The sequence below is a fragment of the Neoarthrinium moseri genome (genome assembly GCF_022829205.1).
Source record: "Neoarthrinium moseri strain CBS 164.80 chromosome Unknown scaffold84_Wmoseri_CBS_16480, whole genome shotgun sequence".
NCBI classification, from domain to species: Eukaryota; Fungi; Ascomycota; class Sordariomycetes; order Amphisphaeriales; family Apiosporaceae; genus Neoarthrinium; species Neoarthrinium moseri.
Genome location: NW_026055198.1, coordinates 44,109 through 67,333, shown reverse-complemented (window position 1 = coordinate 67,333; position 23,225 = coordinate 44,109). Strand labels below are relative to the sequence as shown.

General features: G+C 52.5%; 6 protein-coding genes across 6 annotated transcripts; 3 read left to right on the top strand and 3 right to left on the bottom strand.

Moving 5' to 3' along the window:
* Positions 1-1,446: 1,446 nt before the first annotated feature.
* Positions 1,447-3,495, top strand: JN550_012342 (uncharacterized protein; the record flags this gene model as incomplete). The annotated part of the gene is made up of 1 exon (XM_049310808.1): positions 1,447-3,495. One exon carries the CDS (start codon positions 1,447-1,449, stop codon positions 3,493-3,495), a length of 2,049 nt encoding a protein of 682 aa, XP_049165677.1.
* A 225-nt stretch (positions 3,496-3,720) lies between these two features.
* Positions 3,721-5,398, bottom strand: JN550_012341 (uncharacterized protein; the record flags this gene model as incomplete). The annotated part of the gene is made up of 2 exons (XM_049310807.1): positions 3,721-5,168; positions 5,212-5,398. 2 exons carry the CDS (start codon positions 5,396-5,398, stop codon positions 3,721-3,723), a joined length of 1,635 nt encoding a protein of 544 aa, XP_049165676.1.
* Positions 5,399-6,181: 783 nt separating this feature from the next.
* JN550_012340 (uncharacterized protein) lies at positions 6,182-7,399 on the bottom strand (the record flags this gene model as incomplete). The annotated part of the gene is made up of 2 exons (XM_049310806.1): positions 6,182-6,811; positions 6,869-7,399. The coding sequence occupies 2 exons, from the start codon at positions 7,397-7,399 to the stop codon at positions 6,182-6,184; spliced, it is 1,161 nt and encodes a 386-aa protein (XP_049165675.1).
* A 3,511-nt stretch (positions 7,400-10,910) lies between these two features.
* Positions 10,911-13,338, bottom strand: JN550_012339 (uncharacterized protein; the record flags this gene model as incomplete). Its single annotated transcript, XM_049310805.1, has 3 exons — positions 10,911-12,980; positions 13,042-13,199; positions 13,266-13,338. 3 exons carry the CDS (start codon positions 13,336-13,338, stop codon positions 10,911-10,913), a joined length of 2,301 nt encoding a protein of 766 aa, XP_049165674.1.
* Positions 13,339-15,324: 1,986 nt separating this feature from the next.
* On the top strand, positions 15,325-18,667 carry JN550_012338 (uncharacterized protein; the record flags this gene model as incomplete). The annotated part of the gene is made up of 2 exons (XM_049310804.1): positions 15,325-16,774; positions 16,839-18,667. The coding sequence occupies 2 exons, from the start codon at positions 15,325-15,327 to the stop codon at positions 18,665-18,667; spliced, it is 3,279 nt and encodes a 1,092-aa protein (XP_049165673.1).
* Positions 18,668-20,712: 2,045 nt separating this feature from the next.
* JN550_012337 (uncharacterized protein) lies at positions 20,713-23,132 on the top strand (the record flags this gene model as incomplete). Its single annotated transcript, XM_049310803.1, has 4 exons — positions 20,713-20,967; positions 21,061-22,090; positions 22,149-22,582; positions 22,647-23,132. The coding sequence occupies 4 exons, from the start codon at positions 20,713-20,715 to the stop codon at positions 23,130-23,132; spliced, it is 2,205 nt and encodes a 734-aa protein (XP_049165672.1).
* Positions 23,133-23,225: the final 93 nt, after the last annotated feature.

Sequence of the window (23,225 nt, the reverse complement as noted above, 5' to 3'; positions counted from 1 at the left end):
CCTTTTGTTGGGTAAAGATTTTCTGCACCATGCCTTTGCCAAGACTAGACGATGGGCCTCATCGATGGCGACATCGCGACCCCTGTTGGCAAACCCACTTCTGACACTGAATACAGGTCCGTTAATGGCTAGCCCGACCAACTCCGACGCTTACCTGTGGTGTTGAAGGAAGCAACATCCGAACAAGTGTGCATTAGGCACATGTCCGTTCCGTATTCCGTGCAACGTTTCTAGCCTCCAGCCCATGATTATCTTCTAGCCTCAATCACGCCATACCTCAGATTATAGTCTGACACAAATCAATCTTTACAACGCACCAAGTTCGATTATCGACGCACATGGCACAGAAGTTACCTGAGTATAAAGCATGATTGCTCTCCCAGAAGCCGCATATTCAAGGGAGCCTGGTGGCGGCTATTTTCACCTATCGGGATTTCAAGCTCTTATAGCAGTCAAACAGATTAACTTGTGATTGTCGAACAGAAACAGGTGGTCAGAGGGCTCCTGGATACATCATAGTTTATTGGACGTTAACAAAGATAGATACGTCGTGACTATGTAGTTATAACTATGGAAATGACGTACGTCTGTTATGTCGCGCGGTTTGATGGGTGTGCAGGACTAGTGAGTCAGTCTAAAGACTCAATAATGATATGTAGAGTTCCTCCGAATCTGGCCACCTGAACTTAGAAGCCGACGACTGGCTTTGGCTGCCCGGATGATATCTCAGTAAAATCTTGCGCACTGAGGTAGTTGCTTTGTTTCTTTGTATCTACCTCAGACATTGGTACTTACTAAGCCGCTTTCGGTGAAATACTGGAGGTATATTACCCATGCTATGCATCGTCCTTTGTTAGCGGAGCAATCAATGGAAGTAAAGCTGAGGCTGGTATTGAACAGCGTCCGTTACATGTTATGAACACACAAGGCTTAGATGCTATGCCAATAAATCAGATTGCGGAGCACGTAGTTCTTATGAGATTCTGTCACCTGCGTGCCATATGTGCCCATTTTACGATACACCGAGATGGCCAAGTCACAATCGAAGACACCTGTGACATTTGATTCCAGTGCTATGACAAAGGATGCTACCAGAACCTCCTCCTCAAAGCTATATGGAAAGACACTTCTGGGAAGGAGATCCAAAATTGGGTTCGAACTCCTTAGAAAAGAGAGTACGAAAAGTAAACCACCTCCAGAGCGTAATCGAATACAGACAACACCTCCCCTTGTTATTGTTAGAAGAGTTTCACTCTCCAGTGATCAAGATGGACTTGTTCGATGGAGAAGCGAGTTGGAGTACATTCGTCACCTTTCCGACGTGTTGGATGGCCACGTAAGCACGAATTTCCAAGAGCCTTACTCGTGGAATGCTCATGTCATTCGTAGGAACGCACCTTGAGTTTTGAAGCAGTCCAAACGAGCAATGATGGGTCTCAAATCGAAATGCTGATGAAACCGGTGGCCGGAAACCTATACCAGCTCAAATGCACGCTGGGCATTGACTTGGGTTATCTGATCGACTCGACATGTACGTCGATGCTACAGGCCCTTGACTACCTCGCTACAAACGATTTGGTACATCGTGAACTTAGGCCTGAGAACATTGTATACGAGGAGAATGGCCACGGAGATGTTGTATTAAAACTGGCAAATTTCGGGTTGCGCATCAACACAAGCATGGATACCTCAGCCTCGGTTATAGATCCATTCCAAGCCCCCGAAATTATCTATGGAAGAAGACCGACACACGCTGCTGATATGTGGTCGCTCTTTGCTACACTGAGCGACGTGGCTAACTTATACAATCCGAAAGCTTATTCCGAATACAATGAAGCCTGGAGATCCTTACTTACCATTGCTACGACATGTCCAGAGCACGGAGAATTGGACTTGAGATGCCTACGAGAATCCATAATCTGGGATAAAAGGTATCGCGCAACTGCCGCGCAGATGCTGATCACGCTCTATGGAGGCGCTGGGATTTCTACACAGGGTGAAATACCCATGATGATGTCATGGGACACATGGATAGCGGAAGCTGGTGGAAATTTGGCAGTCGAAGATTTGTTTGGTGGAACAGCAGTTGCACTGAGCTGCCTCAATAGTGATGCTCAGGCCATGCCATTGAATGGCAGACGGCCATCAAATTCTCAGACTACTTTGCGCGGAGCACCTCAACCATCATCCGAACATCAATCTGGTAAGAGCGGGTCACTTAACAGTACGATGCGGCTGCCTGACGATATTGTTGATATATTTACGGCGGGTGCTCTCGTTGACTTGGACGATTGCGAGGACATTACTTCAGGTCCAAATATACGAGAGGACGTTGAGACGGAACTGAGGCGAACCGTCGAATCAGAGTCAAGATTCTTGCTCGAACCGGAAATCAGGGACAAAATTGAGGCTGAGATGAGGCAATCGGTAGAGAAGCAAGTGAATCAGGTCACTGAACCCCCAATAAGGAACACAGATCAGCCAGAGATAGCAGAGGAAATGAAGGTGCAACTGAGAAAATCGATCGAGGATGAGTTAAGGCCACGCATTGAAGCAGACGTGCGAGAATCCCTTGAGTCCCACATCACCAAGTCCGTGGAAGTCCGGGTAAGGGAAGAGCTTCAATCTGGTGTCAAAAGAGAAAACCGAGATCAGGAGGCTGTTGAGATGCAGCTGAGGCAAGCCAATGAGGCGAGAATAGCAGCTGAGGCACAGTTGAAGACTGCCATTGTTGCAAGAGATGCCGCTGAGAGACAATGCCGAGAAGCTATTGAAGCAGAGAAGGAACAGTATAGGGAAGCCAAAGATGCCAACACAGCAAGGTCAAAAGCAGCGGCTGAGAGAGTAGTGGCGATCGAAGCACAGTTGAGAGAAGCCCTCGAGGTCAGAGATGCCACTTCAGCACAGAAAGCAGCGGCATTGAAAGCCCGAGATGCCAGTTTGCTGCAGGTAGAGGAGGCTATCGATGCCAGAGATGCCAGTAGGGCCCAAATCAAGGACTTGCTAGAAGCCAAGAAGATCATGGATTCGCGGCTCAAAGAGACTGCCGAGGCGAAGCGGGTCATCGAGGAACAGGCGAGGAAGGCCCTCAATGATAAAGATATTATAAAGGCGCACTGGAAGAAGGCCATGAAGGAGAGGGACTCGTTCAAAGCACAAGCGCAGGATTTGGCGGCGGCGAGGGAAGGGAGGGCGTCTAAACCGCAGAATATGGTGCCGCAGGCCGCATCCTGGATCGGAGACCCGCAACAACATTTCGTCGACTACTCATTGAACCCATTGATGCAGGAACGCTTGCGGCTTTTCTCTGGTTCAGGGGATCCGAGTGACAAGGAGAAGAGAAACTTGTTCGCCCCAAGGGTGCCGAATGCCCCTTTCGAGCAACAGCGCAAAGTATTTGTTGGTAGTGCCGATCCAGCGATCGGCGAGTGGCGGAAGCGGTTTGAGAATCCGTGGATGACTAGTCCTTCGAAGAAACGGCGGAAAGCTTTCTGAATATTTTCATGGAGTGACTTTCGCATTCTAAAGCTGATTCGAAAAGCGTAGGACTTTGATGGGAACCCATGCTCTCCTGCACATGCATGTACATAATTCTTCAATAGGTCTCCACTAGACTATACAAACGCAAATTTGCAACTGAGAGGATTCTCAAACGCATGCTCTTGGTAACTGAAGCTAATCTGAAGTCGTACGACATGAGACTTTCGTCATCTATTCTAGTCATAATCCGGCGCTCTCCTTGACTCGATCTTCATGCCGTCTCCAATCTTCCAACCGGCGTTGGAGCTCATCTTCCTCCTCAGCACTGATGCGATAGTCCTCTTCTAACGACATCGGGAACTCACTGCGAGACTTCTTGTGCCTCGCCTCGTAGCACCTGTCGGTCACTGTGGTCCGGCGCATGACGGCATCCTTGAGTCGCCGGTCTGCCCAATGACGACGTTCGACTTTGACGTCCGGCGGTAAGTCGAAGTTGGAAAAGTCAATCTTCTTGAGCTGTTTCCGATACTCCGCCAGCTCGAGCTCGTAGTTGCGCCGCAATTTTGTGTAGGCCTCGTAGCGCCGGGCAATCGAATCCTCGATCTCCGGGCTCAAGGTGAACCCTGGGTCAGGCTGATCGAGAGTATTCTTGAGGCGCTGGTGCTCTTTCTCGTATGCCTCTTCGTTTTCTGCGCTAGAGATGTAGTCCTGTCGCGTTCGCTTAAGGATGGCTTTCCTAAACCGGCAATCTAGGTAGAAAGCATTGGCTAATGCCGTATTCCTTAGGGTGTAGTCTAGGCCGCAGGGAAATTCAAATTCATCAAAATTGATCTGCCTGAGACCCTGGCCTTCTCCTTTTGATGTTAATTGGGTTATGGCATCATCACACCATGATGGTGGCATTGGCCGTTTAGGCTTCGCGCTCATACATGTCACTTCCACCCGTCCAAATAGCCCTGGAGGTGGAGGCGGCTTCGGAAGTCTGAGAAGAGCTGGCAACATATCCGAGAGAATGGTTTCGCTGTTCTTGTTGCTGTCGGTACTAACGGCTGCAGACCAGGCCATCTTCCACTTGCTGGCAGAGCTCTCCCAAGTACCAGGCTCACGGGTGCCGACACCTTCCTGCGTCCACCTCTGGACCCTAGCGTCAACGCTATCCTGCGGAATCGAGGGGCGGCTCTCGAGTACGAAATCCCTCAGCGGCATCTCATGGCCCCAAGTCATGCCGGGCGTCGGGTTCCAGCTCCGGAGCCAGATCCGCCGCTTGATCCAGCAGTCCTTGACATTCCTGTAGGCCGCAGAGCTGATGGCATCGGCTGGCGCAAGGTGCTGCCGCTTGAGCCACTCGCTCTCTCGGGCCACCTGGTACATGAACAGGTGGTATGGGCGAGACTCGTGCTCCCTGACGATCGGGATCTTCTCTTTCTTGGTCCGCGTCAGCCTTTGCCTCTTGATTGATCTTAGAGGAAAGCCTTGGAGTTGTCTTTTCTTCAAGCCCTTCGCATCATCCTCTATATTCTCATAGAAGTCCTTCCAGCCCCCGGTGATTCGGTACTCTTCTAGGCGTTTGGACCTCTTGTCCCACAATATATCCCATATACCCTGCTCGGCCCAATGGCCCCTGATCTGCTCTTGAGCCTCTGCCTCCAGCCTTCTCACCACTCCGTTGTCGGCTTGCCAATGACTATCTGCTCACGGGCGATTAATGATGTTAATATATAACCCAGAGACGATAGCGAATAAGCTTGCCTTGTAACTCCTTCTTGACCACAAGCGGATCGAATTTCCATAGACGTGGCAGCGTTTCTTCCACTAAATCCCGGAACTGGTAGGCGGGAAGGGATCGATAGTAGTCATACTCAATCTCAAGGCGTTCCAGCCGATCTGGATCCTCTTTTGTTGACAACTCTGTGGACATGCTCACCACGCAGCGAGTCTTATCCCATGGTTTCAAAGCATTGCTCCTAAGATAATGACCTTCACAACATGATCGTCATCTTGAACTAGCTGCGTAAGGTGAGTGATCTTCTTTGAGGGCCATGGAGAATACCTTTGTCATTATGTAGACCAACTAGACGTAGCATGCTGTTTGCGGATGTGCGCAATGAAGATACAAAGAACGCAATATCAGTCACCCACGATCTAGATACCATGCGCTGGCCGCCAACGCGCTTTTGATATCTACGTCATGTTTCGGACAATACAACAATATATGTATTCTAACAAGGTGGCATGAGGGCGACTACTTGTCGATCGACCTGTTGGAGAAATGTAACTAAAGAGGCCAAGGCAAAGATAAAGGTAGAAGAAAAGCAGATTGGATTGCATGTCACTATCACATGTTCGCGCAAGTAGGACGACTATTGTTGCACCACAAAAATGTTTCCATTCAAAAGGTTTCCCTACATACAAGAATTGAATATACGAAGCAACCCGGCCATCCAGACCAGGCAGCCTCGATATGCTTTGAATAACCCAAGAAAATATTCGCTTGCTGGCCCAGATCTATAGAAGGATGCCCGGTGGTGTTGTCGTATGGTGGTATGGTGCGTATCATGTCTCGTAGCCATAAGTTGTATGTGATACACGCTGCCGTCTTCCCCACACCCGATCAGGGGGGCCGATTTTCTCTACCCCTTCAAAACTAAGACCCAAACATTACGTACAAGAATTAGATATCCATTGTAAGCAATGTCGACTTTTAGTTACGGACGCGGAAGAGGCCGGTAGGAACGGCGGTGGGGGTAGGGTAGGTGCCGTTGACGGGGCCGACGGGGTAGGGGACAACGGTGGCGGTGGCAGTGGCGGTAACGACGCCAGAGTCCTCGGTCTCAGTGGGGCAGTCGTCGCCGTCCTCACCGTCGTCAGAGCCCTCATCGGCATCGTCGCTGCTGCCAGAGCTGCCGGAACCGGAGTTGCCGGAACCAGTAGAGCCAGAGTTGCCGGAGCCGGTGGAGCCAGAGTTGCCAGAAGCACCGGTGGCAGCAGCGGAGGGAGCAGTCTGGGTCACGTAGACAGTGCTAGCGGGAGCAGTGACAGTGACGGTGACGGCCTCAGGGCAGGTCTCAGAGTCGGAGCCAGATCCGCTGCCGGAGCTGCCGTTGTTGTCAGAGTTGCCGCTGGAGCCAGTGGATCCAGAGTTGCCAGAGGCACCGGTGGGGTAGGTGGTAGCAGTGGAGGATCGGGCAACGGTGACAGTGCGGGTTCCAGTCGAGGTGGAAGTAGTGGTGGTGGTACCCTCAGCGCTGGAGCCCTCAGAGCCGGAGCCGTTGCCGGAGCCGCCGACGGGAGAGTTGCTCTCAGCGGTGGTCGAGCCAGACTTGGTAAGAGTCTATAAGGTGTCAGATAATTTTGTTAGATTAACGGCAAGAGTACATATTCAACTTACCACGGTGACCTGCTGGGTGTAGGTGGAGTGAATGGTAGTCACGACAACGGACTTGGAGCTCTCGGGGCCGACGGTCATGGTGAGAGGAACGTCGGTGGTGCGGACCGAAGCGGTCACGGTGACACCGGAGTTGCCAGAGCTGACAGTGGGAGTAACGTCGTGGGTGGTGCCGGGGATCAGACCGCTGCTGTGGGATCCAACGACGGCCGAAGAGACAGACTCGGCAGCAGTGACGGGGCACACAGTGGTGGTCAAGTCAATGACCTGGGTGACCTCGGCGGTGGTCAGCTCAGAGGCGGGCATGGTAGCGTAGGCCTCGGTGTTGTTGCGGCCAGGGCAGTTGGTGACGGTGGGTGCGCACGAGGTGACGGTGTGGACCTGAGTGAGCTGGACGGTCAAAGTCGTCTGCGTGGGAGCAGTCGAGTTGTCACGGCGGTAGTAAGGGCGAGGAGCGTGGAAGTGACGGGGGTGGTTGTAGGAGGCGGAGGCAACGCCGGCCAAGAGGCCCATGGCAACAGTGGTGGACTTCATTTTGATGATTTGAGCGGGTTGTCTTCTGGGTGAGAGATGTTGTGCTTTTGGTCTATTTGACTCTTTTGAGGTCGATCTCTGAGAGAGTGTAGTTCGTCGTCGGTGAGTGAATGAATGCTTGCAAGATGCAATGTAAATGAGCGAAAGTCGATTCCGCGAAAGGCTGAGAAGTGTACTTCGAATTGAAACTGCAGACTAAGCGCAGGAAGCGAGGGAAAGACCGACAACGGTTGGAAAAGAGAGACTGAGATGGACTCGAAAAGAGAAAGACTTAAAGGTGAGGAGGGAGGAGAGAGAAAAGAGGGTATACTCAGTATGGGCAGCAGGCCTTTTTACGAACCCGCCAGGACGGTGGTCCTTGGACGGACTAGAACACAGCCTCCACCCCATAACGGCCTATCTTCATCAATCAAGGACTGCCCAGACCCACCGGCAGGGTCCCTTGCCGACCATCATTGCAGGACCACAACTCCTCCTCGGCCTTGGTGGTGGCATGGGCCAGGTAGGGTAGGATGAATGAGAGGGGCAAGACGAATCAACCGCCGCCAACCATGCACCTTGGCGTTGGCTGCCCCTGAGGCCCCGCCAGCTAAGGACCCCGGTCGCCCTCGTAGATGCAGGTACACCATCGTGAGACGGAAAAAGAGGCCAATAGGATCTGGGGAGGGACCAAACGAGATCTCGCTGGCTTCGGGAACCAGTGGAAGCCTGACGCACTCGCGCAGGTCTCTCACCCCCCCGGGGCTGACCGCCAGCTTTTGCCAGCACACACACAGACTCCGAGCGCCTGTATCCCGCGCGCCATTGATGTGACCTCCAGAGCAGCTCGAGAGGTGCCGAGTGTCAGGTTGGCGAACAGACACACATGAGTGCGATGAGATAATCAACGGTGATCTCGCGCGGCAATTGCCAATCTGGGCCGCCCTGGAGAGTTCATTGTTTGCAGGCGGACAAGCAGGTTTCCCGGACCAAGAGCCAAGCGGTGCCGTCGGCGGTCGCGAAAGCAAATCTGATGGACTTTCCTATTCTCGGGGCTTACTACGGTGTTCCCTGCGACTAATAAGCGTAAGTGCTAAAGTTGGCGGGTTTGCTTTGGTGCAACCGCTGGAATGGATCCTGTTCCTCGGTTCCCTCTTTTAGTGGACAGGTCTGCAGATAACGGTGCAAAAATAGGCTACACTTTTCAATGCGGTCTGGCAATCCAGGGCGACGACCTCATCATACCTGCCCATGATTAGCACATACCTAGACAGCGCATGTGTTTGTGATGACGAAACCGTACAGTACAGTTATCTCTGGGTTGTGCGCCATTCTGACGCCCATGATCCAACCGTTTGCTGTCTGAGACTGACTGCCGCTGAAGGTAGCTTAAACCAGCCGCATCAGACGGTTGGGCGCCACCGTCTCCCCTTGGGCCAACCCATCCATTTAGACTACTTGTAGATTTGCAACGGCGCCAACGCGGAAAGATCCTGAGCCCATCAAAGGCCCTCTGCAGGAACCAGACGCTGTGATTTGTTTTTCTGCAAGCGCAAGCCATTTCTTCAGTCGTCTACCGTGTTGCACATGGCCCACGGCGATCATCGCAATCTCACATCCTACTTGCTGTTGCTTGCCGCTGAGCCGTGGTGACAGCGGCCCAGCAGATCACGATCCCCAGTGCGTCACGGTCCCGTAGAAACATGGCACCCAGAGATCAATCCAGCTCGGCGACCACGCAACACTTGGAGGCGGTGCCTTGCGGCATTTTGACGCTTTGCAATGCCATAAAGACTGACTCAACCATCACTATACTTTATCTTGCAGCGTATTACAAAAGCCCGCTCTCCCGAGTACGAATGCTGTCGCATGAAAACATAGCCACGGAGCTGTACCACAACTTGTTGGTGATCTAACGGCCAAAAAGTCCACAGTCTTCGTCCCATCATCTCTCTCATCACGTCGGATTGCGCCCGAATGCCTTAATGAAGCCCATTGAAACCGCACCCTGCCCTGGTTCTCCAACCTTAATTGATGGGCGGCACTCCGTAGACAGCGCCCTCTTCAACGACCGCTCCCCAGCTCCCCCAGGGCCCCCAGGCGGGCACTCCCAGAATCTTTCCAGAGAATTTGCTAGAACTGGGAGAATCCAGGAACTGGCGGATACCCCTGTCGCCGAAAAGGGGGCTCACCGTTTCACATGGCCGCCGGCGTGGTAGGGACTCTACGTGATTGGCCACGCCAGATATATCCATGCAAGCGATCCCAGCGGTTGACCCGGGCCTAGGGCCTAGGCTTGCTATCTGCCCAGGTTGCCAGGCTCGCCTTTCCCTGGCGGATCTTGTGGCTTGGTCTTCTCAAACATAATTCTCCGAACCTCTGCGTTTCTTTATGCTTGTGCTGAAGTGCCAGAGTGCCAGTGCCTGGAGGACCCGGGATCCCATCTTCGCTGTTGTGTGCCGCCCCTTGCTGGCCAGCGCCGCCAGCGCCAGCCCGCTGTCGCAGAATGATTGCGCGCCGCTTCCTCCTCACAAAGACAACCTGCCCGCGCCGGCGACCAAGCATACAATCCTGGTCTTGGCTCCTTGGACATGCTTGCAGGGTGCCTCGTCACCTCCGCTCCGTAAGATGAGATGGCATGATGACGCATGGATTCGCAATTGAGGCTTTGTCATGAGCTTCTCCACGTGAAATGAGATGCCGTCGACTCGTCCTGCTTCGTCGCAAGCAAGATGGGACCAACACGAAGCAAAGATGAAGGACCCCGCCTCGGTGATGAGTGCCAATTTCGCGATATTGAGTTCGATTTCTCTCAGTTAACAGGTATCAATTAATCGTAAACACTCTATCTAGTACCTTATTTGGTGGGCTGTCTGTGTAAAGATGCCTTCATCTGATCTACAAACAATCAATCCTGTTGAATGCTTAGATGCTTAGCACCAGTGGCATGTCTAGCTTCCCCCGCGAGAGCCTCACACCACCAATATAGATGAAGCCTCAGCCCTCACATGGTGCACACATCGTCTGACTTTCCTTAGTCTTGCAGTTTATCGGACACTTGACAGCATAACTGGGCCTGTCACCGAGATCTGTAACACCAAGAATTGCAGAGCCTCATAGTTTCATTCACTAATGAGGTGTGAGTTCGCATTTCTATTTAAATGCATACTGCCCAGTTGAAGCGGGCTAATCTACATCGACACAATTTGGTCGCTTCTGGCACCTCGTGCCCAAATATCAAATAACGCCTTTCACTCCTGGGTCCGGTTGATGGACCTCATGATATCTTTCCCTTCCCTTAATATGCTTCAGTGTTGAATGCTCCGTTCCTGTCTTTCCTGTAGAACTTTTGATCCTTTTTGAACCATGCCTGTTGAACGCCGATGTTGAAATCGAAGCAAAATACCCATTCTATGGGTAACAATGCAGTTCCACGGAAATGACAAGAAAAATTACCCACAACTCCACGTCGCAAACCGATGTAGATTCATGAAACATCGGTCACGTATGCATGCTCGCGCACGCCAATGACTTATTTGGCATACTTGGCACGGTAGAACTTGGCAGCGTTGACCATGTTGACCAACTGCTCCTTGGTCTCCTTCCACTGACGGGTCTTGAGACCACAGTCAGGGTTGATCCAGAGCTGCTCAGGCTTCAGGTACTGCAGCATCTCCTCGATGCGGTCCTTGATCTCCTGCTCGGTGGGAACACGAGGGGAGTGGATGTCGTAGACACCGGGACCAATGTGTCGGGGGTAGGCAGAGTCAACAAAGACGCCGAGAAGCTTGGCATCAGACTTGCTGTTCTCAATGGACAGCACATCGGCATCAAGAGCGGCGATGGCGTGGAAGAAGTCCTGGAACTCAGAGTAACAGAAGTGAGAGTGGATCTGAGTGGCGTCCTCAACGCCAACAGTTGAGAGACGGAAGGCCTTGACAGCCCAGTCGAGGTAAGCCTCGCGCTCCTTGCCAGCACGGAGAGGCAGACCCTCACGCAGAGCGGGCTCATCGACCTGGATGACGTCGATGCCAGCCTTCTCAAGGTCGACGACCTCGTCACGGAGAGCAAGAGCAAGCTGCTCAGCCTGGACGGACTGGTGGACGTCATCACGGGGGAACGACCATCTCAGGCAAGTGACGGGGCCAGTCAACATACCCTTCATGGGCTTCTTGGAGACAGAGACAGCGTACTTGGACTCCTTGACGGTCATGGGGGCAGGGCGGGAGATGTCACCGACGATGATGGGAGGTCGGACGCATCGGGAACCGTAGCTCTGAACCCAAGCGTGGGTGGTGAAAGTGTATCCGGTGAGACGCTCACCGAAGTACTGAACCATGTCGTTTCGCTCAGGCTCACCGTGGACGTAAACATCCAGGTCAAGCTCTTCTTGGATCTTAACGTTCATGTCAATCTCCTGCTCAATGAACTTGTCGTACTGGGCCTCAGTAATCTCGCCCTTGGTGAACTTGGCACGCTGCAGACGGATCTCCTTGGTCTGAGGGAAAGAACCGATGGTGGTAGTGGGGAAAAGGGGCAGGTTGAGCTTCTTCTCCTGCTGGGAAATTCTGGTAGGGAACTCGGACTTGCGGTTGTAGTCAGCCTCGACGATCTTGGACTGTCTCTCCTTGACCTTGGGGTCGTTGGTGCGGCTGGAGGTAGCACGGGCCTGGATGGACTTGGCGTTGGCCTCCAGAGCCTCGCGAACAGAGGCGGGGCCCTCAGTGACGGCCTTGGAGATGGTGGCAATCTCGACAGCCTTCTCAGAGGCAAACGAGAACCAGTCGGCGATCTCGGGGTCCAGCTTCTTCTCGCTGGCAAGAGTGTGAGGAGTGTGGAGCAGAGAGCTGGAGGTGGCAGCGATGACACGCTCCTTGCCAATCTTCTGCACGGCGGTCTCGACAACCTCGATGGCGCGCTTGAGGTTGGTCTTCCAGATGTTGCGGCCGTCAACGACACCAGCCGAGAGGATGGTCTTGGAGCCGATGTGGGACAAGACAGTGTCCAGCTGCTCAGGGTTTCTCACGAGATCAATGTGAACAGCGTAGATGTCCTTGGGGACGAGGTCAATGTTGTGGACGATGTCACCGAAGTAGGTGGTGAAGGCCAGCTTGGGGATCTTGTCACCGAGGCCAGCAAACTTCTCGTAGGTAGGCTTGAAAGCGGCCTTGGTCTTGCTGGGCAGGTCCAGGACGAGAACGGGCTCGTCGATCTGAACGGTCTCGGCGCCAGCCTCCTTCAGCTTGGCAAGGAGCTCAACGTAGACAGGGACGAGCTTCTCCAAAAGGTCGAGGGGCTCGACCTTCTGGCCACGGTCTGCCTTACCCAAGTGCAGGAAGGAGACGGGGCCCAAGAGGACGGGTCTGGTGTTGATGCCAGCCTCCTTGGCCTCAAGGAACTCCTCGACAGCCTTGGGGCTGGCGGTGAGCTTGAAGGTCTGGTTGTCCTGCAGAGTGGGCTTGACGTAGTGGTAGTTCGAGTCGAACCACTTGACCATCTCCAAGCTGGGCACGTCGACACCACCCTTCTGGTGTCCACGACCCATGGCAAAGTATTCATCGACGCGGTCGAGGTTCGAGCTGCTGTAGCGCTCGGGGACAGCCTAAGGAGGATGTCAGCACACTATACCCAAATCAGAGGTGGCCGGGGAGAATGTGACTTACACCGAAGTCCTGGATGTGTGAGAGGACCTGGTCGTAGAGAGCAAAGTCGTTGCTGGGGATGACGTCGACGCCGGCGTCCTTCTGGATCTTCCAGTGAGCCAGACGCAGGCGCTTGGCCTCAGCGAGGAGCTCCTCCTGGGAGATCTTGCCGCCCCAGTCTGCGTGGCGGGTCAGCATGTGCGAGTCTAGGGGTATACTCGGGTCCAAGCATATGTTTTACTTACAAGCCTCAGTTGCCTTCTTGAGGTCACGGTTCACACCCATGCGGGGGAAACCCAAGATCGCGGACTGAACCATCTTGCCAGTGACTCGCAAAGTCTGTGTGATGCGGGGTATTCTTGCTTTCATGTCAGCACAACAGTCCGGGGCAGCGGCTGGGGAGTGTGGTTGGCATACAGGAAGGGTAGAGTACTGATCCCAATTCCACTCAAGTAAGGGTATCGAGGGGAGGGGACAGGTGGGAGATGGAATGAAAGAGAAAAGAAGGAGTCAAAAGCTTCGGAGGATTCGAGGAGGGACAAATTTTTATGGGAGGGATGCGAGATTGGGCGATGAGCGAGTCGGGCGGTGAGGGGTCCTGTCTTGTGAATGGTGTCTAAGACCAGGTCAGCTAGCTGCACCTGCAGGTCGATCTTGGAGGGGTCCAACACGCTAGAGTGAAAATAGCTGCGCGCCTCCGGTTCTCGAGGGGACCTGAGTAAGGAATAAAATCGACTGCGCTGGAAGCATTCTGGGCAGAGCTACCTACCAAGTATTCAAGACCAAGACCAGTTGGTTGCATCAACACATCTCTCCGTCGTGATCTTGGGTCTTGTCCAACGGTGACGACCGACGCCAATCGGAGCTCTCACCCCCCAAATACGCCGAGTCGCCCTGCCCGGCTGTCGACGAACTTCGACAGACAAAGCTACCAAGCTCACTGCCAAGCCAGGGTATTCCGAGAGCGGGGGATCTAGGAGGGATCCCCGTAAGTCTCGGCCTTCTGCTGAACCGTGCTCGAGTATTGCGTGGAGGCTACGATGGCGCCATTTCACAACCTGTCTAGCAAATCAGACCGTCTCCTATCACTGCGGTTGCCCCTTGGCCAGCACCCATAACCCATAGACCATGGTCCGAGACAGGAGGCTGGTACTGCACACACGTGGGCTGCTAAAAATTTCATTCTCTTTGCTTCGAAGCGCTATTATGGAAATATCCTGATGCCCGTTATCTGTCTAAAATGGTTGGATCCTAAGACTGGCGAGATCATTGCATCAGAGCTTGAAAATTTCCTCCGAATCGCAAAGCTGCAGTGCCCACCAACCTCCAACATTCCCCTTGCTTGATCCGCCCGGCCGTTGACTGTAGCTGCGTATTGCACGTACACCTATGATAAGGCGGACAACCTCTGCTACTTTGGAGCATTAAACAAACACAACGTAGCTCATCCACAAAGCAATGATGGACATGTCTTTGCCGACATCCGACAGTAGCCGGCCGCGGGCACCGGCCCGTCATTCTGGTGACTGCAGGTGGGACCACACGCCAAATAATCACTCTAGACCTAGTATACGGGCACACGGTATCGTCACAGACCTGGCTTTATGATTGGCTTGCATGCATGACAATGCCGCTTATTATGTGATGCCACATTGGTCGCCCGAGACTGCACCCCTCGGTGGTCTTTTCTTCACTTGTTATGCCGCGAAATTTTCGTAGTTGAGCAGGTGAATGAACAACATGGCTTCGAATAGCTCTGCGCGCTGCCTGTGTCAGGGACCACGGAAGTGTTCAAAAGTGGCAGCTGCCAATGTACACTGCTGTGTACGCGCCTGTGGGTGGATTAGTAGGTACATAGGTAGTTTGCCCGTGGTTTCCATGATGACCTGGCCATGCGTCTGTTTCCATGGACCTGGACAGAGCAGGAGCGAGCTGATCACTGTTGTGATCTGATCATGTGCACTCAGCATGTCAGACCTGTACACTGACCGAGGTCTTTGGCTGCCGTCCTTTCTTCTGGGTACACCTGGATCATCTGGTTCTCGTTGGGCTTGACCAGCCGTTGCTTCGTGAATAAGACGTCGTTGACTTCGCAAATCGCGTTCCAGGACTAGGATCAGGACAAGGGCTCAGCGCACGGTCGTGTCGAGTATAGCAGATATGCAAGCTCTTTGCTGTCATCTTGGCCGTAGAGCTCATGCTGAGCACAGACTCTCGACCTCAAATGCCCAGCTCCCTATTCGACCTGCCCGGGCACGACTATCCAGGCCATTACACCAACCGTCTGGTGTTGCGACGGCAACAATGCCGTTCGAGGCTACGCAAGCACCTTCGCACATGGCTTCTTCCATCTATCAGGCCAACATGGATCTCGCAGCTTTCGAAGTTGAGGACTCGGATAATGAAGACCGATCTGATATGTCCAAAGGCCCAGGCCCAAATACTTTGGGGGCTTTGAAGACGAAGCTTGTCCGTCGTTTATCACAAAAGTCGAATTCGAAACGACACTCACAGCAATCTGTCGGCCATAGTGACGAGGAACTCGCACGGCGCGCCGAGTTGAAACGACTAAGGCACAAGAGAATCCAAGAGGAGCTCGAGTCTGAACAAGAAGCTGAGACGCAGAATCGCAATCTCAGTGACTACCAGAAGGATTCCTCATCTCCCACAGAGCTACCGTATGGAGGACCCCGCGATACTATAGAGTTCTCCGTGTCTGAGGCCGAAGAACTCAAGTCTGATGTCTCATCGATATTCGCCCAGGAGATGGTTGCTCTGGCAATGCCAATCATCACAGAGACCAAGCCCATACGCCGCCGCAGGAGCTTCCCAGAACCTGATGTTCAGTCCTCCGAACTTTCCACTGGAGGACTAGATACGACCCTTCGAGAATGTGGTTCTCTGCCGCAGATGCCAACGCCGCCTCAGCTTGAACCCGTGCATCTCTCCAGTGTTCGTGGATCGGGTTCTGATTCAACGGGCTCGCGGCGTCTTTCATACAGTGCGGGACAGCTCGCGCAGTACATCCAGACAACACCAGATGCTATCTCTCACAGAGAGAAGCCTCCCTCATTTGGTTCTGTGTACAGAAGCAGTCCCGTACCTAGCACTACGGACGGTCAAATTCGGATTCACTCCCAGGGAAGTGACCGAGAATCAAAACCTGTATTTGACGATGACTTTGTGCATGAAGCAAGCATTCTAGTCGAGTCATTAGGATCGCGCAACAAACAAGAACTTATTCCGGCAGCCGGTGCCGAAGAAGAGGAGATCAAGTCGAAACCTGTCGAATCTTCCAAAAACGATGACTCTGATCAGTCCTCTCCCCTCGAGTTATGGCTCCGTGTCTCACATACGCTCCAGTCTTTGGCACATTCGTCTGCCCGTCGTAATAGCGACAGCGCTCTTGAAGGTCGTCTCAATAACTCCACAGTTACTGGGCTAGAGTCAGAAAGCATGATAACACGAATTCGGCAAGCATCATCATCATCGGGCCCTAGGCTCGAGTCAACTTCGCTATATGTACCAGGCATTTCACTTGCGGGTGAAGAAACCCAGTTGACTCCCACGGCAGTCTTTCACTCACCCAAGGTGCAAGAAATACGTGGTGTTGTTTCTCTGGAAGCCAATCATCTTTCAACGGGTTCTGCTCAGGTATCTTCATCATCTCGCTACACCACTCGGCCAAGTAGTACCGAGATTTTGCCTCGAACATCCAAAGTAGATATTCAGGAATATCTGAGAGGATGTACAAGTACGCAAACAGTCTCTTTAAACAGTATGCTTCCAAAGTCCCGTGATAAGCTGGCAACTAATAGTTTCGCAAGAACTTCTCGGTCCAAATGGTATGGTTGACGCAGAAGATTCCGAAACAAGCTCCTACCGAACAGCACCAAATTCAGCCTCAACTCCTGAATTCAGGGTCTTTCAGGAGGCGATTTCTCGTCGACTGACTTCCAACTCCTCAGTTGCGTCAGAAACAGTCAGTTTCAAACAAAGAGAAGAAGAACTGAGATCGGTGGCAACGAGATTTGCGCCATCTAGAGAGAAACGCAATCCCAGTGGCTCCATAGTTAGCAAGTTTCGAGAGGAGTTCAACCAGCCGCAGAAGCTGGCACCTACCAGAAAAGCGTCGATACTGGCCAAGCTTCTCCCCAAGGTGGGAAAACATCGAACAATGCTTGCCAAGTCGGAACCGCATCTAGATGGCAGCCATCGAAACTGTGTGGCAGATGCTATTACTGCTAGCAGTCTTGCTACACTGAACCCGCATGCTGATGCTGTGAAGCAAGCAATTCCTCAAGCAGAACACAAACCGCATTTGGTTGACAGCGCTACAGATCTCTGGCAACGGGCCGTTAGACTTGAAGCAGATCGACGTGAAACTCTTCAAAGGGATTTAGACAGATCCCGACGTCGTCGTATCCATACTCGGGGCACCTCTGATAAATTTGGAGAAGGACTATCGTCCCATGGGCGCGATACTAGCTCTGTGTATAGTCAGAGCCGCTTGGAAGATAGAAACGCTTTGCGATCGCCAAGATCACGGCCTGCAACCGATCATGAGCAAGAGAATGAAGCCTGGGAAGATTATCCTCAGGCTTCACCCCAAATTTTGAAACAGCAGCACCAGCGGCATGCCCAGTCTGAAGTGCCAGTACATCATCCGGTTTCCGAACTTACCGCTCACGTCTACACACCGGGCAGATACCGTATCATCCCGGAATCGTGGGCTAAATGGCCATCACACACTCGTGATGAACGGACTGGAGCGGCAGGGCCAGAAGATTCAGTCACTCCCAAGGACTTTGCTCGAACTGGTAACACGACTATTGGCACACTATCTTGGGTCACAGACAAGGAAGAGCGAAGCCCAACGCTGAGCGCAGCGCAGAAGCCCGAATCTCGGCCCTCTATGTCTAGCACGATAGGGAAAGTAGTGAAGGCTAGTATCGCCAGGATGCTTCCAGGAAGAGTCTCGTCGTCTCGTGGGCTAGACCGCGACCTGTTGGATCATACTGAGCGACGGGGCTCTTCTGCGTATCTCGAATACCCTGAACTTGAGCTTGTGCCTCGGCGCGGGGGTTATCAGGAACTTGAAGCTCTTGGGAAACAGATCGATCATATTAAACGTCCGTCAGTTTCCTCCATCGAAAGATCGGGATGCGCTAGTGGGGCTTCTTCAAAAACCCCTCTGAGCGTCCGACTTGCCCAAGAAGTCCATATGTTCCAGCACGATGAAGACAGTGATCCCCGAGACAATGGTGTGATGCCAACTCCGCCAAATCCCCAACCAAATACGCCGTTCGGAAAACGATCGGCATCTCGGGCTATATCTGGTGCCTCGCAACAGTATGGTACGCCAATGACCCACGTATCGTATGAAGACTGTGTTCCCACACACATGCTCGATGAGAATGACTTGGTCAAGAGCAGCGCCACGATGATGGTTAAAAGATCGAAGTCAAACGCTGAGCCCAGAGTTTCGGGCCAACCGCAGAAGTATGGCACCTGGAATGGCAGAGCCACATCATTGTCTATGAGGCGAATGAAGCGGACAGAGCGCCGTGGCTCCAATCTTGAGAATACTTTAACACGAGAGAGAGACGACATTAAAAGAGGTGCCCTTGTCGTCTCAGCCCAGTGAGTCATAGGCACGACACGCTGGAAAAGGGCAGAGGCTGCTGGCAGCTAATGTCGCCGGCCAAAACATTGGGACGATTAGATGCTACGTTATTATCACAAGTTGGCGCCGTCATTATATAATGTTTATTACGTGTAAATATTGCTTTTAGGCATTTTGGAGTGCTAGGTCAGGAACGTATACCTCCCACCGGGCCCTAGCATGTACCATATAGTGCCTCGACTTGAGTACTCCTTCTCCACACATTAGTGACAAGCACTGGAGTGCTCAGGGGTTGACCTTGTCAGTGGCACCTGCTACACCCGGGCTGTTAATAAGACCAAGCCTTAGAAGTTGCATTCGCATTTGACGCCTTGCCTGTGCTGAATATGACTAATCACTTGTTCACTAAGCTTACTGGCTCAGCTGGCCTTATATAGGGCTGTGTACGCGCAAAGTTTTATCGTTCCTATCGTATTTTCGGCATGCTACACTCTCCTATAGTAGAATGGCTAAAGAATCTGATGCTACTTATACGCCAGACAGTCGCGTTGCGACTCCTCAATAAGCCTTTCAACTCTTTTCCATGCCTTAGACGCGTAATATCTCTCGGAAAGGCGTTGCGCGAAGCCAGGAGACGCCTCACGTATGTGGAATTGTGCGACGACATTTGCGCACAAAGCGTGCCTCGTACGTCATGAAGAAGACATACAGGCAAGAAGTCTTATGCACGTGGGAGGTGTGCGGAAACCTTCGCGCGAAAAGACCATCTCGTACCTCTTGAAACAGAACATGCAGGGGAGTAGCCTCACGTATGTGGGAACGTGTGGAAAGGGCTTCGCGGCTTCATGGAGAATAAAATGTCAAGGTCGTCGGGGGAAGCCTTGCGATATCCGCGACAGGTACGTCCAGCAACATTAGGGACACAGCAGCACGAGAGAACAGACACACAAGCTTCAATCGTGTCTAGGAAACGGATCGTTGAAAGGCAAACTCTGTGGCTACGCCTGCTCTAACGTGATATTCGCTTTGAGTTAATTAAAGATCAGTCGCAGTTGCGGTCAACCCATCAGCAAAGAAGGATCTCTCATCAGACAGCTGAGGATTTTGGGATCCTAAAAGACCCGGGGAATCCTCTCAGAGACCCACATTGTGAGCTGGAGGGATGTCAGGACCCTGGGAATGAGCAGCAAGTATGGCACTTTACTTGTGTAGCCTATTTTGTGCAAATATCTGGCTGACTACTCTGGTCATCGGCCGCTCAGGCTCCCCATCTACCAGGCGATGACTTTCTGGACCCGAGGAGCAACCACCATCGCGGTGCCATCCCTCGCGATGACTTGTCAGCGAGCTTCGCCGTTGGCGCGAAAACGGGGCCAAACTCGTTCCAGGCTATAGCGCCGCTTCTATTCCCAAAGACACACAAAGATACGATTGCTGCTTGCGAGCGCGGGGCTGCTGGGCGGCCGATCGTTCGAAAGCGGAAGTGCGATTTGGTGAGGTCACTATTTAGGGGGACTCTATGGCTATATGCCTGGTTGCGGCACGATAGGGGCGCATGTGAATACTGCGAGCTATTAATAACTAATACTCCATGAATCTGAATGTTTCATTCAGGTGCTTCTAAAGTAGGTCTGCCAACACCCGGCCTGCAGGATCGCTTACATGCTGCTGCCAAGCTTTTTGGAACCAGGATAGCCACCCCGAGCCTACTTAGAAGAAGCCTTGTTGGAATAGTCGCACGAGGATTTTCCGCAACCACGCTCAAGCTGAGCCTCTTGATGGATCCTTCACAATTTGGGGGTGGAAGTATAAGCAGCCACACAGGGCTCGAATAGTCCCACGATGACCTCAAATATAGTCTTCAATTTTGGCCGCAAGGCTATGCCTATTCACAGGATTTCTGGTTGAAGCTGTGTATCTTAAAATTAGACATGATGACCAAAGCTGAGAAGCAATGTCTCCATGTGTATGTTATATAAGTGGTGGGACTCTCATGGAAACGGTCTACATCAATCTCCATCACCTCAACTGCTTCATCAATTCAAAGATCTATAAGCGCCTAATCAATGAAGCTTGTCTCCGTTTTGACGCTGCTTTGCGGCAGTACCGCATTGGCCTCGGGATTAGCTTTGACTCCTAGAGCACCTAAATGTCCACAGAAGGATGGCGAAAAAGATGATCAAGTCATCGCACATTACAAGACGACGGGTCAATGTTTTAGCTATATCGGCGCTGGAAACCGTGACAAGAGCTTGGCGCCCTGCTCTGGTCCCGATGGCTATTGCCAGAAGGTGAAGAAGTCAACAACTGGAGTAGAAGGGGTAAGTCAATTCCTCATCAACCTCAACTTATTGCTAGAGCGACAAGTTGGAAATTTGAAAATTTCTTCAGTGTTTCTAATTCATGTATTGCAGTGCAAGCTTTTCATCCCCACAGGCGTCACGATCGACCCAAGCCTTTATTTCAAGGATGAGGACTGTAATCAATGGTATCCGGGAGAGTGCATGTGCGAATGCGAGTTATGCGAGGACATTGCCAAAATAGTTATTGAGGGTCTTGCACAGCTAGACAACATAATTTGCGCCGTCATGCTCTCCTCCTTCAAAGCAATTATAGATGTTGGTCTGCTGTTTGTCCCGGGAGGACAAGCGACTTCGGCCGTCAAAGCTGCAGTGCAAGGCGCCAAGTCCTTCTATGAGAACGGAGAAGAGGCTTCATCATTCTTTGGTAACTGGATTGGCCCGGCATGCGGAGTTCCAGACTTCGACTTTGACATCACTCAGGTCTTTGGGGCTCTAGTCGGTGCTCCTGATTCCATGTCGCGTGGAAAGCCTGTTGGTTGCAAGAAGAAGTCCGGATGCCGCAACCTTGACCCAGTACCTGATCCGACAAAGGTGCCGGACAAGCCCACGGTTAAGCCTACCGACAAGCCCACGGATAAGCCCACCGACAAGCCCACGACGACCAAGGCGCCTCAGACTACAACAAGCAGCACAACTTCCTCGTCGACCTCATCTAGTACCACCGGTGCTGCATGTGCCTACTGTGGCGAGTTCAATAAGAAGGCAGCTCGCGATGACAAATATCAAGTCATGTACGCCCGGGCGGGTCAACCCAACAACGATCCAGTCTGCGTCAAGCCCCCCGCAGAAGACGTTCCCAGCAAGAGAAGTCTCTCTGATGTCACTGGCGAACAACTATTCTCGCGATCATTACTCCTGCACGAACGTGCCCTCACCGAGAAGAACTCCAAGGTCGATACCACATTGGGCAAAGCGAACCAATACAAGTGGACTTGTTCTGTTGGCAAATACGCACCAAGCAGCGACGCGGCAAAAATCGCAGATATCACCAAGTACTGGACGTTTAAAGATCCTCAAAACACCAAAAAGTGTAGTGTGGAGGTAGAAAAAGTATCGACAGGGACATCCACGGACTTCGAGAGTAAGTAGCCCCAGTTTCCGGGTTGCAACAGTCGCATGTCAGACTAACAAGGGCGCAGCCGACCACGTTTTCGAAGCTCAAACCTTGGCGAACTTCATAAAGTGGCTGGCTGATGAGGATCCCGGTAAGATTGGGACGACATACGACAAGCCGAAAGCTCTCTGGGTCGAGGAAACGCTCTTGGGAGATGGGAAGACGCCATTCAAAATTGTCAGCCCCGGCAAAACGAACCCTGGTGAACTCTTCACGCCGTCTACTGGTGAGATACCGGTCGTCCTGATGGCTTACGGCTTTGGAAGATCCGACGGGGTCAAGAGTGTGTCGGGAAGCCAAGATGTAGAGCGAATACCGGCGGACCGAGGCAACAAGAACCTTGTTTTGCTACATGGAAACATCAACGGGCCAAAGGGGATATATTTCAAGAAGAACAAGCCCGATATTGCCTGGAAAACTCACACAACTCAACTGAAGAGCCGCCTTGAAGTGCGGAGGGTAAGCACACAGTAAATCCCTGAACAGAAACTCACAGACGCGGGCTGACTGAAGAGTAACGTAGGGTGTGGGGCCTTTCCAGTACCTAGGAGCCGCCGACGGTACTACAGATACCATGTGGAAGAAATGGGCACGCGTATCCAACTGGATAGATCTGACATGCCACGAATTCGACAAGCAATACAAATGGGGTTCGAGGACCGACGAGCCCAAGAACTCGGCAGGGACGGCCTCGCTCCGATCATTGTGGGCATTCTTTATCGACAAGGAGCTCGGCGAGATCGAGGACAAGGCCGCGACCTGGGCCACCGACGCCAAAGTGAACTTTGACAAGAAGTGGGACCTGAAAACCCTGACTAAGGACGAGAAGGACTGGAGAGACGACGCGTTCGGCACCACCGGCTTCGCCACTCCGGCCAAGATGAAGTTCCCTCGGCCAGCCGGTCTCCCTGCCGGTGCATCGGCTTATGGTGCCTATGGTTGGAATGACGTGACCTTTGATGCTAGCAACCAAAACCCGAACATCGGCACCCCTACCAAGATTACTTAGGCAGTACTTGGATTTGTGGTCGGTTTGGCGTTCTGGATGGTGACCGGTAGAGTGACTACTTGTAGTCATGCGGGACATACGGGGGCAAGAAGA